Source organism: Mollisia scopiformis (genome assembly GCF_001500285.1).
Source record: "Mollisia scopiformis unplaced genomic scaffold LY89scaffold_17, whole genome shotgun sequence".
In the NCBI taxonomy this organism is placed as follows: domain Eukaryota; kingdom Fungi; phylum Ascomycota; class Leotiomycetes; order Helotiales; family Mollisiaceae; genus Mollisia; species Mollisia scopiformis.
Window position 1 is genome coordinate 892904 of NW_017263597.1, and position 14526 is coordinate 907429.

Sequence of the window (14526 nt, forward strand, 5' to 3'; positions counted from 1 at the left end):
GATACTAAAGCTGAAGACATTTCCATCCACTGACGCAATATCCGTTGAGTAGTGCTCGAAAAAAGGTAAGTCTCGTGAGAACTTCGGTTTGAGCCTCACTTTCGCATATCGTCATTCCTTTGCAATTCTTCCCTTTGTCGCTCGCTGCGCAGCTCAGATATCGAGACAATTGTTCTCGATGTGATCTTTTGCAAGAAAGATGTCAGGATACATTCCCCCGGAACTTCCGCTCACGCAAGTCCCAACTGCGAGAACGACGTCCTCTCAACATCATGCTATTCCGGCACAATATGGAAATCCACGACCCTCCAGTATGGCATCACAGCGCTCGCATCCTTCGAGTACCACTCGAAATGGAACGCCCGGGTCTCCAAAGCCGGCTGGTCGTCGTCGCCGAGAAGATATGTCAAATAGCGTCCACGGTGATTCCAAAGAAGCTCCCTTGAACCACGCCGGAAGGGTCTACGAAAAGATCCTTACCTATTCAACTGGGACCCGCTACTCTATCTACATCATTCCCGTGGCATTAATACTCATGGTCCCCGTCATCGTGAGCTCTACGCAGGTGAGCAGCGACCCGAAGAAGGACCCAAAGATCGGAGGAATCCGTGTCGTTTGGTTCTTCACCTGGATCGAAGCTGTGTGGCTCTCGTATTGGGGTATGAAATTCGTTGCTAGGATCATTCCGTTGGTGTTTCGATACCTTGCTGGCGTGGTGAGTTCGGAGACAAAGAAATATGCTAGAGTTTTGGAGAACCTGCAGCAGATGATTACCGTGCTCGGTTGGATCATTGTATCGTTCGTGCTGTATGAAGTGCTTTTCAGCACGGTATCTGCAGGCAACACTCCGCTAGGCTGGACGAAACAGTTCAAAGAGGTGTTGGGGGCGATCTTGGTGTCGACCATTATCTTTGCGATCGAGAAGACGTTCGTTCAACTGATTAGCGTTAACTACCATGCTCGCTCGTTTAACAATAGAATCAGTGCATCGAAACGAGCTGTGTTCTTGTTAGGTCTGCTGTTCGATGCTTCCAGGACGCTGTTTCCAATGTATGGAAAGGATTTCTTGGACGAAGATTATATCATCCACAGTACTATCGAGGCCTATGTCCGGAAAGGAAGGAGGGGCCAGATCGATCCGGATACTACCTCGCATGGCCACCATCGGCGTATATTCAAAGGCATTGGACGAGTTAGCAACACGGCTAATTCAGTGTTTGGAAATATCGCAGCTGAGCTCACTGGGAAACGAGTCCTTCAAGCCAGATCAGGTCAATCAATGATTATTGAATGTCTAGAGAGAACAAAGGCATCGAAGGCTTTGGCACAGAGGCTCTGGTATTCATTCGTCATGGAGGGTAACGATACGTTGCACCTAAGTGACCTGGAAGAAGTCCTCGGACCAGATTCGAATGAGGTTGCAGAAGAATGCTTCGATATGCTTGACCCTGACGGCAATGGAGACGTTAGTTTGGACGAGATCTCTATGAAAGTTGAAGAGCTTTCTTTGGAGAGGAAAGCCATTGCGAGGTGTATGCACGATGTAAGCCAAGCTATCAAAGCTTTGGACAACGTATTGTCTGCCGTCGCCTTACTTCTGTCGGTTTTCGCGCTGAGTGAGTAGTTCCTTTGTGACCCCCGAGAAAATTATACTCACTTCGAATCCAGTCTCTTTTCTGGATACTGGTTTTCATTCCATCCTTACCACAGCTTCCTCCACCCTCATTTCCCTCTCATTCATCTTCTCAACTACAGCAGCCGAGTTCTTCGGTTCGTGTATTTTCCTTTTCGTGAAGCATCCGTACGATATCAGCGATAGAGTGGATATCTATGGTCCAGATGGCATCAATAGACTTGTTGTCGAAGAAATTTCGCTTCTGTACAGCAGTTTCAGACGAATCACTGACATGGAAGTAATTCAAGTAAGCAGATTCTTGATCAATTTCTGAACTCAACTAATATCTTGAAGATTCCAAACAATATTCTCAATACTTTGTGGATCAACAACATTTCGCGTGCGCATAGCTTGATAGAGCGGCTTGAAGTTTACATCTCTTTCGACACTTCTCTAGAAGATATTGAAGCTTTACGTCTTGAGATGGAGAACTTCGTAACTTGTTCAGACAACAAGAGGGACTTTTACCCAGATGCTGTCTTCCGCTGTGTTGGGATTGGAAGCATGGACAAATTGCAGATCCAGTTGGAGGTACGGCACAAGGTACATCTTTCCAATTTCCTATAGTTTGATGCTTTTGTTGACCCCCGTAGTCGAATTGGTCTGTAGAGACTGTTCGCGCAGCCAGACATTCAAAATTGATGTGTGCACTCGTCTTGGGTCTTCGAAAAGTTCCCATATTTGGGCCTGGAGGCGGTGCAGCTCCACTAGGAGATCCTACCAATCCTACTTATAGCGTTACTGTTTCCGACGCTGTGGCTGCTGCTTCGAGAGAAAAGGCTGCCAAAGATGCAGACGCAGCTCGCCTACATCCTGCTAACTTCTCTGTGCCCGAGAACAAAGACAATCTAGCAAAGTCGGATAGTGGAAACGAAGCACTGGCTTCGATACTTGAGGGTCTAACAGGAGAGCCGCTCCGAGAGCAACAAAGAGAGAGTGATGCATTCAGTGTTGTCGGGGATCAAGGACTTCAATCTTCCGCAGCAAAGGAGTCGCAACTAACTAACGGGTCAAGCACAAGCCTCGGGAAGTCCCAAAGTATGCAAGGTAGACGAAAGCCAAGCTTGACAGCACCCACACGCCCTTCTGAGGTTTCTCGAGAAGAATCGAATCTTGCGAACGTACCCAGCCAGGCAAACAGTCGCAACTTCGACCCAGAGGCGCAGACTTCGAGGTAGAGGGTATTGGCAAGGTTACCAGACCGTTAGTCTCGGAAACCAGTGATTGCTTGCCGTCAGAACCCGGATCAAGATTTTGTCACATGAGATATCAGACATTGCAACGAGCATACCGAAATATGCTGCATTGCTCCGAAGCCTTATCAGTGGATACCAAGGGTTGAGACAAACAAGAGGGTCTGACATCAGGAGGTCTGTGGTCTACAACTTACGAACATGGGGACAAAAGTCCGTGCGTTCAGGCTGTAGAACCTCGAAATTAAAACTCTTCACATTAGGACTAAACTATCAACAACTCCACCATTATGGATCCTTTTACCACTCCACCTATGTCTCCACGTCTCCCAGGTGCAGAGATCAGAACCAAGCACAAAGAGGGCATACGCCGGCTCTTCAAATTCGCTAAAATAGGCCTGCAACAGCTCCAGGGCTACTACCACCTAGGAGACAGCACAGTTAGGAAGATCCTACTATACGATGTGCCTGAAAGAGCGCGCCCTACACGCACAGGGAGACCCAGAGAATCCCTCAATGAACAGGAGGTTAGAGATATTATTGAGTATATTTGCACCGACCATGCAACTAGAGTGCTGAATTGGATCCAAATACACGATGAATTGCAACTCTCTTGCTCTGTCAAGACCCTCAAACGCCGCTGCAAAGAAGCTGGATACTACTCTTGTATCTGCTGCCAAAAGCCCTACCTCACTAAGACCCAAGCCAATGCGCGGTGGCTGTGGGGGATAGCACACATGTTTTGGACTATTTGGGAATGGAGTCAGATACTGTACTCAGATGAGGTCACATTTCAAGTTGGAGGGAAGAAATACAAGCAGAGGTGTATTAGGAATAAGAAGGAACGCTGTCATCCTGACTGCATTCAATTCCAAATGCATAGAGGTGGCACTATTCCTGTACACTTCTTTGGTGCTGTAGGCTACGGATACAAAAGTCCATTGATCAACATTCATGGAACTAGGAAGAGTGGGGCATTTACACAAACTGATTACCTTGCTCAAGTACTCAAGCCTTATATTCAGGATTTTTTAGCTGCTTTTGCGGCTGTTTTGGGGCCTGGGAAGACCCCTTAGTTCATGGAAGACGGCAACTCTGCTCACGGCCACAAGACTACTAGCAATATTTGTGCTACTTGGCGTACTTCTATGGGTATTACTCTATTCCCCCATCCTGCAGTTAGCCCTGATATGAATCCTATTGAGAAGTGCTGGAGGAGAATAAAACAAGCTCTCCATAGGCGCCTAAGGCAGCCAACAACTGAGGTTCAAATGGTTGTAGCAGTATTAGAAGAATGGGACAAAATTCCTCAGGAATGGATCAATGGGCTTATTGAGCAGCAGGACTTCTGGGTACACGACTTAATTAAGCGATGTGGCTGGTCTACAGCTAATTAATTAATAAAATTCATGATTCTGATGCCCTGAACGCACGGACTTTTGTCCCCATGTTCGTTAGGGCTGACTACCCACTCCACATAAGAGGGGACATTGAAATGCTTCTCCTTTGACCAGGGCTCCAGCACAAACAGAAATGCTGTGTAGTGAAGGACCTGCTTAGACGTCTTCTGATTCGGAAGTATGTAGAATAATAGTCTCCATCATGAAGAAAATGATCTCATATAATATCAATCGAAACAATTTAAGTGAATTGAGGTCATACTGTATTGATATGCACCAGTCGTATGTGCTGATATCTGTAAAACGTTGATGAAGTGAATAAACCTTGAGGCCAATGGTCGAAATTCACCTTCAATTCGGCTGGAAGCCTGGTCCGATGGCGTTGAGACCTCAAAATTGAGGCCACAGTTTCAAGACGTGACGCGTTTGGAGAAATTGTTTGCTCACGTTTGCAATGGAAAAGCAAGCCCCACGACAACAACTCCGCTGCTCTTTGCAACCCACACTCCTTCAGACAATGCCCACTTGCGAATGTTGCTTACTTTGCCATCAAAATGACTGACTGGAACAAACTCAAGGTCGTTGACCTTCGAGCAGAGCTCAAGAAGCGCAGTCTTCCCCAGGCCGGCGCAAAGGCTGCTTTGGTCGAGAGATTGAACGCAGCTGAGAATGGAAATGGATCTGAGAGCGACGCAACTCTGCAAGGCGATGCTTCGAAATTAGATGTCGATTCCGCAATTTCTCCAGAAGATATCTCTCCCGTTCTCCCAGCTGCCACAGAATCCATACCCGCCGAAGCTACACAACTCACAAACGAAGTCGAACAAGCAACAGCCTCGCAATCATCTGAACAACGCAGCCTCGGAGAAGCTCTTCCAACCGAAACTCAACCAACTCATACGATCGAGTCATCGCAGCAACCTGTGTCTAAAGATAAACACACTTCAGCACTTCCATCTGTCGAGCCTCAAGAAGCGATCGAAGATCGCCAGAAGCGAAAGCGCAGATCACAAAGCCCTCCTCCGTCTACTGCAGATGCTGCGAACAAGCGACTCCGAATCAGCAATGCCGACCAAACGGTGGATGAGAAAGTTGCGACCTCAACAAGTGATGCTGACTGGGTCGAGAAACACAATGGAGTTGATGCTGCAGAAGTGAATGCAGAGGCGATGGAGGTAGCTCCTGATGGCGAGGGTGTCGAGCCTGGCCCAACCATAGTCGACACTTCTATGGAAATGGTCGTGGTAGCAAATGTCCCTGGTGATAAGGACCATGTGGCAGACGTTCGCCATGAGGCCAAGACAGATGAGATGGATGTTGATGGTCCCATCAAAGAAGAAAGTGCTACTGCGATATATGACGAGTCTCCATCTCGGGCACGCGACTCCCGATTCAAGACGCTGTTTTCTGGTGAGAGTCAAGGTTCAAAGCCAAGATCTCGAGATTCTGCCTACGAAGGAGAGCCAGATCGCATTATAACTCCAGCTATGCACCCGGCAACATCAGGTCTCTATATTTCCCGCTTGATGCGTCCAATCAATCCCGCACAGTTCCAGGCACATCTAGCGATCCTTGCTGCTCCTCCTGACAGTGAAGTGGACCCAGATGCCGTTGTCAGATTCTACGTCGATCCGATCCGAACACATGCGTTCGCATCTTTCACAAGTGTTTCTGCCGCATCAAGAGTTCGCTCTGCTCTACATGACCGCATTTGGCCTGATGAGAAGACCAGAAAGCCTCTTTGGATCGACTTCATACCTGCCGATAAGGTTGTGGAGTGGATTGATCTGGAACAGGCGAGCAATCCTGGAGGACGCTCTATGGGAAAGAAGTGGGAGGTTTTCTATGATGTTGACGAAGACAGCAATGTCACTGCTATATTGCAGGAAGCCAACACTCCTGCTAGGCCAATGCAGCCAACTCGCCAACCTTCAATCTCCAATTCCCGCTCGCAAGCACCTAGCCAAGCTCAGAGTGTCGATCCGCCTACTGGTCCTCGCTCTATCCGATCTCTTCCAACTAATACGAAGAGACTTGATGAGCTTTTCAAATCTACTGTAGCAAAGCCAATCCTGTATTGGCAACCAGTCTCTAAGGAGTTGGCAGATAAGCGACTGGACAATATCGACCGAGCCTTGTCCAAGGATGCTGCAGCTGGGCGTCGTATTGAAGGAGACATCAATAGATACACTTTCGAAGACCATGATGTTTTGGTCGACCGAGGCAAAGAAATATTTTCTGGTATTCGGCCGCCGACGGGAGGACCAAGGCGACGAGGTGGTGGAGGTTATCAGGGTAGAGGTGGTGGATATGGAGGTGGGGATTCGTTCAGACCAAATGATGGCTACAGAAATAGTGGACCATACAGAGGTGGCAGACGCGATTCGAGGGATTATGGGCGTCGTTAAGGATGCTGGAGTTAAGGCTGACTTTGAGATTCACAAAAGGTGCTACCTGGCGTCATACGCGAGAATATTGTGGTATGTTTGTAGGACTACTTAAAATTAGAGGAAACGATATGGCGGTATACCCATGAGATTGCAATTTTCTCAAAAGGATCAATGGAGTTCAGATTTCAGGAATGCATGGATGTATGTGCACGTGAATAATCTCTTCTCATGAAGCCTTAAGCACCATTTTACGAAAATACTTAAACCTATAAGCCGCCTAATAGTTCATTGAAGTCAGATGTTGAGAGATTTTCTCAACCAAAGGCATACTGAAGTAAGGCTGTCTGTAAGCCTTGTCAAAAATGGCAGCCTCGTGCGCAAGGCATCAGACTAAATTTCAACCTCATCTTCTCCCAAGATCAACACCAGCTTTGCAGCAAGCACACAAACATGTCTCACCTCTCCAACCCGCTTGCCACAGCGGAGCAGCTCTTCAAGAGCGCCAATAATCCATTACCGATTGAGCTTCTCGACAGCATTCGCTTCTATACTGCTCGGCTCACCCAAGCAGCAGGAATTCTCCTCTGTCTACCTCAAGACATCACAGCACAAGCTAACGTCCTTCTCTTCCGATACTGGCTGGTAGATGATGTTATGCGGCACGAGTTTAGCGTTCGACCGCCCCTCATATACCAATAAAACACAGCTAACACGAGCCTAGGACCTCTCAGCAGCAGTAGTGTATTTAACAGCAAAAATCTCAGCTTCCCCACGTTCTCTCCGCAGCATAACAAACGTTTACGCGTATCTCCTCTCTGAATCCTCCGCGCTATCTGGTACTCCGGTCCCAGAACCCGATCCACAGTCTTATTACCTGTCCGAGGGAACATACGTCACTCGTCGAAACAAACTCCTACACATCGAGGGCCAAATCCTAAATGCCCTAGGCTTCAACACACATGTAGCTCTCCCGCATCCCTTAGCTATCACCTACCTCCAGACTATGGATGTTTTTATATCGCCCCGCACTGGAAAGGCGGTTGCGAAACGGGCGATTGAGTACTTGAACGCGGCATTGTTGAGTCCTCAGATGTTGTATCTCACGCATCAACCGGCTTCGTTGGCTACGGCGGCTATTTACCTGGCGGCTAGGGATAAAGGGGTTAAGTTGCCGGATTGTGAGTGGTGGGAGGTGTTTGATTGTGAGAGAGAGGAGTTGGGGTTCCTTGTTGTGGGGATGGGGAGCTTGGAGGGGGTTGTGAAGAGGGAGGTGGAGAGGTGGGGTGGTGAAAAGGGGATGATTTGTAGGAGTGATGTTAGAGAAGTCGTTAATAAACAGGAGGGAATTAGCAATGGAGATGGAGAGAAAGAGGACGAGGAGGCAGAGATGAGTAGGATGTTGGATGAGAAAGTTGTTGATTAATCAAGTGGAATGATCTTCAATCGATTTGGGAAGCTCTGGAAAAGGGTAGGACAACTTTGTATGAAGAGACAGGACGATACGGTATGTTGAATGATGTGCTAACAGCCAGTCTCCCACCTACTGCACTTCACTTGCATGTTCTGAGAAAGAATGATTTTTATTGCATTGTTCTTGGAGTTTTGGACATCTGCAAGACTATTTGCACCGGAGTTCTGGTCAATAAAATGAATTGATGTTTCAAGCTTGCATTGCATTTTCCTCAAGTTTTAAACAGACACCACAGTTATGAATGCCATTTGTTATCAAGTCTACTGCAAACATCTGGACTAGTCAATACCTATCAAGGTAGTACAGCTATCACCCACAAGTGTGCATGGCATAGACAAAGTTTTGTTTAAATGATTTACAAATGTCTCTCGCTGTTCCAGATGATTCATACGCAAGCACTGCATAGCATACTACTTCAACATGCTTACAAAATACTTGCAAAGGGAAATGGTGGTCTCGGCTAAGAAAAGTAAACAAACAGGCTTAGCGAAAGCAGACCCACCATCCATGAACTGCATATCCACTTCCCCAATTGGAGGAAAATGATTGTGTCATGTACCAGTTACAATGAAAAAGTTTTCTTGTGGAAGTTACACCACAAGAACTACGGAAAAAAGAAGCAAAAAAAATAATGTTTTGCTCTCATCAGGAATCGAACCTGAGTCTCCACTTAAACGCGCCCAAAAACCGGCTCAGAATATCCAAATCACCGGAGCAAACTGTATTATCCAAGAAGTCAAGAAAGCAACAGAGTATTGGCGTCGTAACCACTCGACCATGTGAGCTGAGCTGATTGATGAGACGAAAGTTTCGTATTTAACGCTATCCGACCCTCTAGAGGGTAACACGGAGGTCGAGTTCTTCCAGTTCCGGAGCTATAGGAGCTACAGGAGCCGCAATCGATTAGGATGTCTAGAGTGACATCAATAAGGCAGGTTGGACCATAACACGGAGTTCGTGTTCTTCCAGTTCCGGGTCTACAGCGGCCGCGTTTGGGATATCCATGATATCAATAATACAGGGCGGCGGCAAGCCTGTGAGCCCTTTTACTTGGAAGTATTCAAGTATTTCTGCAATGTTTACTTAATTAACATCCACATACAATAGCTGTTATCCAGTGTAACAAGTGAGAACATCTAAGGGCAAAGAGCTTGTCGGCAGGTTCACGTCCAAAGTCCGTCTAAGCTAGGGCAATTCAAACAGTCGTCATCTCTGTCAAATCCTTCTATCGATAGGAGTTCACTTGTCTTCCTCTAGCGTGCTTTTACTTCCCCTCCTCTTGCCATAACAACTTCCGCGCCTCTTGATCTCTCCAACCAAGAACACCTCCGACAACAACCTCCTCTCCACATTGTAAGTCCCCGAATCTCCCTCCTGCAGCTATTGCGCAACAATAGCGATCGTATCTAATTTCTAAATAGCGACCAAAAACATCAAAATGCCTCACACTTCCCTGGAACAAGATACTATCGTGGGTGTCATGGCACCTCCCAATTCTCCATTGGGAGGTGCCATGCCATCCACAGACAACCTTGCTGGCTTGTCTTTGGCTGCGCTGGAGATTGGAGAAGAGAAGAAGCCTGTGCTTGTGGTGGGAATCTCCGGATGCACCTCGTCTGGAAAGAGTTTGTTGGCGTCACTTTTGGCGCAGGTTTTTGGTGGTTGTAAGTTATACTTTTCCTTCAATGTCCCTCGTTTGTTACATTTTGCGTATCGACAATTTGCCAGGAGAAGTGCTCAAAGTCTTTGGGTCGCTCTTTCCTTGAAGAAAAATATTTCTTTGCGATTGTCCCTAGCTCAGAGCACCTCATGGCCAGACAATTGCTTATGAGAGATGTCCGAATTGTTTCAGTCCTTGATTATTAGGCTGGGAACATGATTGGTTCAAGAATCTTTTTTACAAATGTCCCTCGATTTGCAGATACTACCACCTGGCAATTCGATGAGAAAAGCGCTCAGAATATCTCAGCGATTCGGTTTCATGTTCTTGCACTTTTATTCTATTTGCAAATGTTCCTCGTACAGCAAATACCACTACCCGACAACTCGTTAGGAGAGACGCTCAAAGTCTTTTAGTCGCTGAGCAACAAGCCTGAATTTCACAACTTCTTGCGATTGTCCCTCGTTTTCATTGCTATGGCATCACGACAATTCATAACAAGGATGTATGAGCTCTACTAACTCATTAAAGCTGTTCTCATGCACCAGGACTCCTACTTCCAACCTAAGGCATTATGCCCTTTCACCACCTTCCGAAACACCAAAGAAGACCTCCCTTTCATGTTCAAAACCATGACCAACAACGAAACTGGCGAATACTTTATCACCAGCGATGGCTATGCAACCACAAACTATCATGTCACTGGTCCAGACACCGATTGCGACCAAGCAATCGACTTCATGTCAATGCTGGGCATGATCACCCGCGTTATCGGCACAGGCATTCTCCCAGACCAAATCGAACCTCCCGGAGACCCTGGTCTCCTTCTTGGCCACGACTCCAACCCTACTGCTGAATTCATCAAACACTCACACGACTTATCGTCCTACGAAAGTCTGATCCAAGAACTACGCATCCACGTCTCCAAGAAAGTCAGACATCACGCCGCCTCGAATATCCGAAACAACCAATTGGGCAAATACATCCAGTCACCCGCTATGAATGGCTACGCTCATGGCTCCATCGACCTTGTTGATGTCACAAAGATGCTACCTGTGATCTGCTTCATCGAAGGCTTCCTCCTTTTCACCGACCCTACGAAACCTCAGACCGTCGCCCCAATTTTCGATTTAGACACCGAGCAACGCGCCCTCCACATCCAATACCAAACTATCGCAGACCTCACTCACGAACTAGCCGTCACGGAACCCAATGACCCCTTCTCCGTCGAGGCACGCGAGGAAATTGAACAGGAGATCTGGGACAAAAATCTAGAGGCCAAGACCCGGATGCAAGCTGTCATGGGTCTAAAGTTGTTTCTGCCCACAGGCAAGGAGACGGCGATGGAGAGACGTTTTGCGAGGAGCGAATATAGGGATTGGCCTGAGGGAGAGAGAGCTCCGGGACAGATGTGGAAGACGGGTGGGTATTTTGAGAGCGTTGCTTGGAAGAACTTTCAGAGGACCCATGGATGGATGGCTCGTGGAGACGTGGTCGAGGATGAGAAGTGTGGGTTTGTGGAGGAGGAGTGCATGGGGGTTTGTGTTAGACCGAAGCTTGATGCTGGGATTGAGGAGACGTTGAGGTGGGCTGTCGAGGCGGTATTGTGTCGTTTGTGCAGAGAGGATGTTGAGCCTGAGACTGAGATGGAAGTTTCTGATATTGAGGAGATTTGAATATCTTGCTGCGATGGGGACACTCTCGATTGGTTGGGGGAGTCTGGAGATGCATTTGAGTTCCTTTTCACAGGCGTTTCGGAGAATCTGAATGTCCAGCACAGCTCGGGACTTTCAGAATGAACACAACAGTAATGGCATTGGTGGTATCTTAAGAATTAATGAACCTCATCCTCCTAATCGTCAAACGTCCCCGAAGATCTGGGAGATTCTTCAAGAATCTTTTCCGCTTCTCTCTCTTCTGCCAACCTCATAAGCCAATTATATATGACCAGCTGCTGTTGCTCAACATCAGGAGTTTCAACTGGAGTCCAACAAGTAAGACACGAGCAGTCCTCCTCCTCATCTTCTTCGTCTGACCTCCTACATCCTAGCCATGGCATCTTCTTGCAAATCCTTTCATCGCCATTACCTATGCGTGGGTATGCGAATCGCTTGTGGGACATATAGCGTGGGTTGATACCGTCGTATATACCGATGTACTTCCAGCGTACATCTTTCATGAGCTGCATTCTTTCTGGGAGAACAGTGAGCGAGAACCGGAATACTTCGATGATGGAGTTAAAGTCGAATGTGTTGCAGCCATACAGGATCTCGATTGTTTCGCTGTAGCTATCTGTTGTTAGTCCTCGAGTCGACATCTTCAATGACTTAACAGCTTACATTCTGCGGCATGTCTTTGAGAGAGCAAGAAGTTCGCATTGTCCCCATTGATCCACAGCTCCCTTTTGCTTTCGTGTCCGAGGTTGATATGCTTTCCATTGGCCTTTTCCGAAAACTTGACATGCGCATTTGCCTTCTCGTTCTGACTTGCATCTCGAATGGCTCATTGGCAGATAGTTCTCCATAAAAAAGATGTGAATCATGTACCCTCCTAGTACTTCTTCGAATATCTGACGTCGAAGTTCGAAGGGGAGCTTGAACAAGCGGCAATTCTCTTGCTCATCGACAGTCGTCTTCCAAATATTCGTGGGCGCGCCGACCTCAGGTGTGACCTCGATCTTAGTCGGAGTTTCCGGCCTGCCAATGCTCAAAGCTCTACCTCTCCTTGGCCCAAGAATCTTCGGCGTGTGGCTCATGATCGCAATTTTCGTTTCCGTTTTCTGGCGCTCCTTCTCCGCCCTACATGCGCGAGCTTTCATCCACGGTTCAAGACATGATCGAAACGTCAAGACAAACCAAGCAGCAACACAATAAATCGGAAGAGTAACAATGAAATAAACAGCTAGTACAGCACCAGGGATCTTAGAGATAATCCTATTCGGAAGACAAGGAATGAGATCAGGTAAGAGACCTGCATTGTTTCTCATTTTGAAAATTCCACCACAGAAATGCGGTGGCGAAAAAGATTATTGATCTGGAACATGCAGGAGGGGGACGAAGCGAAGATAAAGAAGCTTCAGGATCAGGTACAGCGCTTAATCGAGCTCCAAATAGACCCAACCATCACTCGAGAATTGGGAAGCTCTCGATCATTCGGAAGGACTATGAATAGGACACACGACACACTATGAAGAAAGTCCTCCGATCTCGAGGGCTGTGCCGCCTATGGATGTCGTCAAAATCAGACGGAAGGGCCAATGAGAAGGAATAGAGAGTCTTGTAAGGCTACATTTTGGTGGGGAAGGAATCTGTGCTTGATCCTTTGTATGTGAAGGAGTGGAAAGTTCGGCGTGTTTAGAGTGGTGGTTTATGCGCGGTGCCGAAGCTTGTCGGCCTAAGCGCGATCGCGACCGAGGTATCAGACACGTGACTCGCACAACTACCCCGTATTGGAGCTGGAGTGCATGAATGTTACGAGTTAGGTATGCCTTACAGGAATCAAGGAGGCCATACCTAGGTATACAGATCAGATTCTGGACCCCCCTATATCGGAGCTTCGGTCCCTCGCTTCTGGAGATCCACCTCCTTATTAAGCGAGAACTCTCGCTATGGCAAAGCTTGAGGAACTGTTATTCTCTGTCGGCACGGCCCGTAGACAGATCTCCACACATTGGTACACATTTTAGCATACTTGATAAACATTTTTTGCATATCTAAACTGATTAAGTAAGTCTTCCAACATTACAGAGATGCGGGCAGTTTTCTTTGACAACCACAGCCAAAATGCTGCCTACTATCACCAAATACCAAGAGCGCACTGTCCAGTCCCAGGGAAAAACGATTGCTGTTGCCAGCGGTATAACTTCTCCATCGAACCTCGTAGTGAAGACATTCCACAATGTAAATTGATAGGGTTCACGTAACTCAAGTCGTCTCGATTGACGGATAGCGGGGTATTTGTTGCACATCGCAGTTAGTATTGTTGTTTTGCTTATATAGAATTGCTTGAATAGATTTGCCCAATTAAAATTACCTAGACAGAATTACCTCAGTAGAATTACCTAAACAAAATCACCTCAGTAGAATCACGTCAGTAGAATTGCCTTAATAGAATTACCTTAATAGAATTACCCCAGGAGAATTACCCCAGTAGAATTACCTCAGTAGAATTACCTTAATAGATCATGTACTTCTTGCGACGTGCAACAAAACTTCCCATTGTCCGTCTTCAAAACCCGACTTTCAAGCTACCTAAGTACTTTTTCATCTCTACCCAAAATTCGATATGCAATAAAACACTTCTTCATATTCTCGACTAGGAACAAGTTTCACGAAATACAGGTATCTAACTTTATTGTATTATCCAACATTGTCAAGTATGCTTAAATTCAATTATTGCGAGCTCCATGACATCGATACCAAACACCACAACAGAGAGAGCAAGTTAGTATACTACCTCCACCACACCCACGATGAAGCGCTTAATTCTACGTGTTCGATCATCGGTCCATTTTCTTGAACCTACCAGCCCTTCCGCGACAAAATCCTGGAATGAACGATCATAACCCGAGTCCCAAATACTCGGGCTCTTCAACCCCTTCACTACCACCATAGATATATTCACATCTCTCCTCGAACAAGAACACTTCAGCTCCAAGATGTGGTGTTCTCACCCTACTAAGCGGGAAACAGAAGTACATCGACGCAGCAAGCACGCATGAATCAGATCGGACGACTT

The 14526-nt window shown here is 47.0% G+C and overlaps 6 protein-coding genes and 1 non-coding gene across 7 annotated transcripts; 5 read left to right on the forward strand and 2 right to left on the reverse strand.

Annotated features, from left to right (window-relative positions):
* Window positions 1-313: 313 nt before the first annotated feature.
* On the forward strand, window positions 314-2853 carry LY89DRAFT_589788 (uncharacterized protein; the record flags this gene model as incomplete). Its single annotated transcript, XM_018209556.1, has 4 exons — window positions 314-1616; window positions 1669-1922; window positions 1970-2218; window positions 2269-2853. 4 exons carry the CDS (start codon window positions 314-316, stop codon window positions 2851-2853), a joined length of 2391 nt encoding a protein of 796 aa, XP_018068812.1.
* A 614-nt stretch (window positions 2854-3467) lies between these two features.
* On the forward strand, window positions 3468-4202 carry LY89DRAFT_555458 (uncharacterized protein; the record flags this gene model as incomplete). Its single annotated transcript, XM_018208361.1, has 2 exons — window positions 3468-3872; window positions 3945-4202. Coding segments are annotated over 2 exons (663 nt in total), but the record flags the coding sequence as incomplete, so codon positions are not given.
* Window positions 4203-4727: 525 nt separating this feature from the next.
* On the forward strand, window positions 4728-6835 carry LY89DRAFT_620956 (uncharacterized protein). Its single transcript, XM_018210930.1, has one exon. The coding sequence runs from the start codon at window positions 4823-4825 to the stop codon at window positions 6674-6676; it is 1854 nt and encodes a 617-aa protein (XP_018068814.1). The 5' UTR covers window positions 4728-4822; the 3' UTR covers window positions 6677-6835.
* A 259-nt stretch (window positions 6836-7094) lies between these two features.
* Window positions 7095-8221, forward strand: LY89DRAFT_686932 (uncharacterized protein). The gene is made up of 3 exons (XM_018215394.1): window positions 7095-7330; window positions 7380-7852; window positions 7967-8221. Exons 1-3 carry the CDS (start codon window positions 7109-7111, stop codon window positions 8079-8081), a joined length of 810 nt encoding a protein of 269 aa, XP_018068815.1. The 5' UTR covers window positions 7095-7108; the 3' UTR covers window positions 8082-8221.
* A 545-nt stretch (window positions 8222-8766) lies between these two features.
* LY89DRAFT_t49 lies at window positions 8767-8914 on the reverse strand. The gene has a single exon. It is a non-coding gene; the product is annotated as a tRNA-Asn (tRNA).
* Window positions 8915-9550: 636 nt separating this feature from the next.
* LY89DRAFT_686933 (uncharacterized protein) lies at window positions 9551-11611 on the forward strand. The gene is made up of 2 exons (XM_018215395.1): window positions 9551-9793; window positions 10321-11611. The coding sequence occupies exons 1-2, from the start codon at window positions 9568-9570 to the stop codon at window positions 11463-11465; spliced, it is 1371 nt and encodes a 456-aa protein (XP_018068816.1). The 5' UTR covers window positions 9551-9567; the 3' UTR covers window positions 11466-11611.
* A 20-nt stretch (window positions 11612-11631) lies between these two features.
* On the reverse strand, window positions 11632-13136 carry LY89DRAFT_686934 (uncharacterized protein). Its single transcript, XM_018215396.1, has 2 exons — window positions 12129-13136; window positions 11632-12077 (listed from the first exon to the last, which is right to left on the reverse strand). Exons 1-2 carry the CDS (start codon window positions 12773-12775, stop codon window positions 11642-11644), a joined length of 1083 nt encoding a protein of 360 aa, XP_018068817.1. The 5' UTR covers window positions 12776-13136; the 3' UTR covers window positions 11632-11641.
* Window positions 13137-14526: the final 1390 nt, after the last annotated feature.

Excerpts from the sequence above, each read along its gene's own strand:
- LY89DRAFT_686932 (XM_018215394.1), top strand. The coding sequence starts at position 7,109 with ATGTCTCACCTCTCCAACCCGCTTGCCACAGCGGAGCAGCTCTTCAAG. Across the intron at positions 7,331-7,379 it reads TTATGCGGCACGAGTTTAGC|GACCTCTCAGCAGCAGTAGT; the intron begins GTTCGACCGCCC and ends ACACGAGCCTAG. Across the intron at positions 7,853-7,966 it reads GATTGTGAGTGGTGGGAGGT|GAGTGATGTTAGAGAAGTCG; the intron begins GTTTGATTGTGA and ends GATGATTTGTAG.
- LY89DRAFT_686933 (XM_018215395.1), top strand. The coding sequence starts at position 9,568 with ATGCCTCACACTTCCCTGGAACAAGATACTATCGTGGGTGTCATGGCA. Across the intron at positions 9,794-10,320 it reads GGCGCAGGTTTTTGGTGGTT|CTGTTCTCATGCACCAGGAC; the intron begins GTAAGTTATACT and ends AACTCATTAAAG.
- LY89DRAFT_620956 (XM_018210930.1), top strand. The coding sequence starts at position 4,823 with ATGACTGACTGGAACAAACTCAAGGTCGTTGACCTTCGAGCAGAGCTC.
- LY89DRAFT_686934 (XM_018215396.1), bottom strand. The coding sequence starts at position 12,775 with ATGAGAAACAATGCAGGTCTCTTACCTGATCTCATTCCTTGTCTTCCG. Across the intron at positions 12,078-12,128 it reads TCAAAGACATGCCGCAGAAT|CTACAGCGAAACAATCGAGA; the intron begins GTAAGCTGTTAA and ends AACAACAGATAG.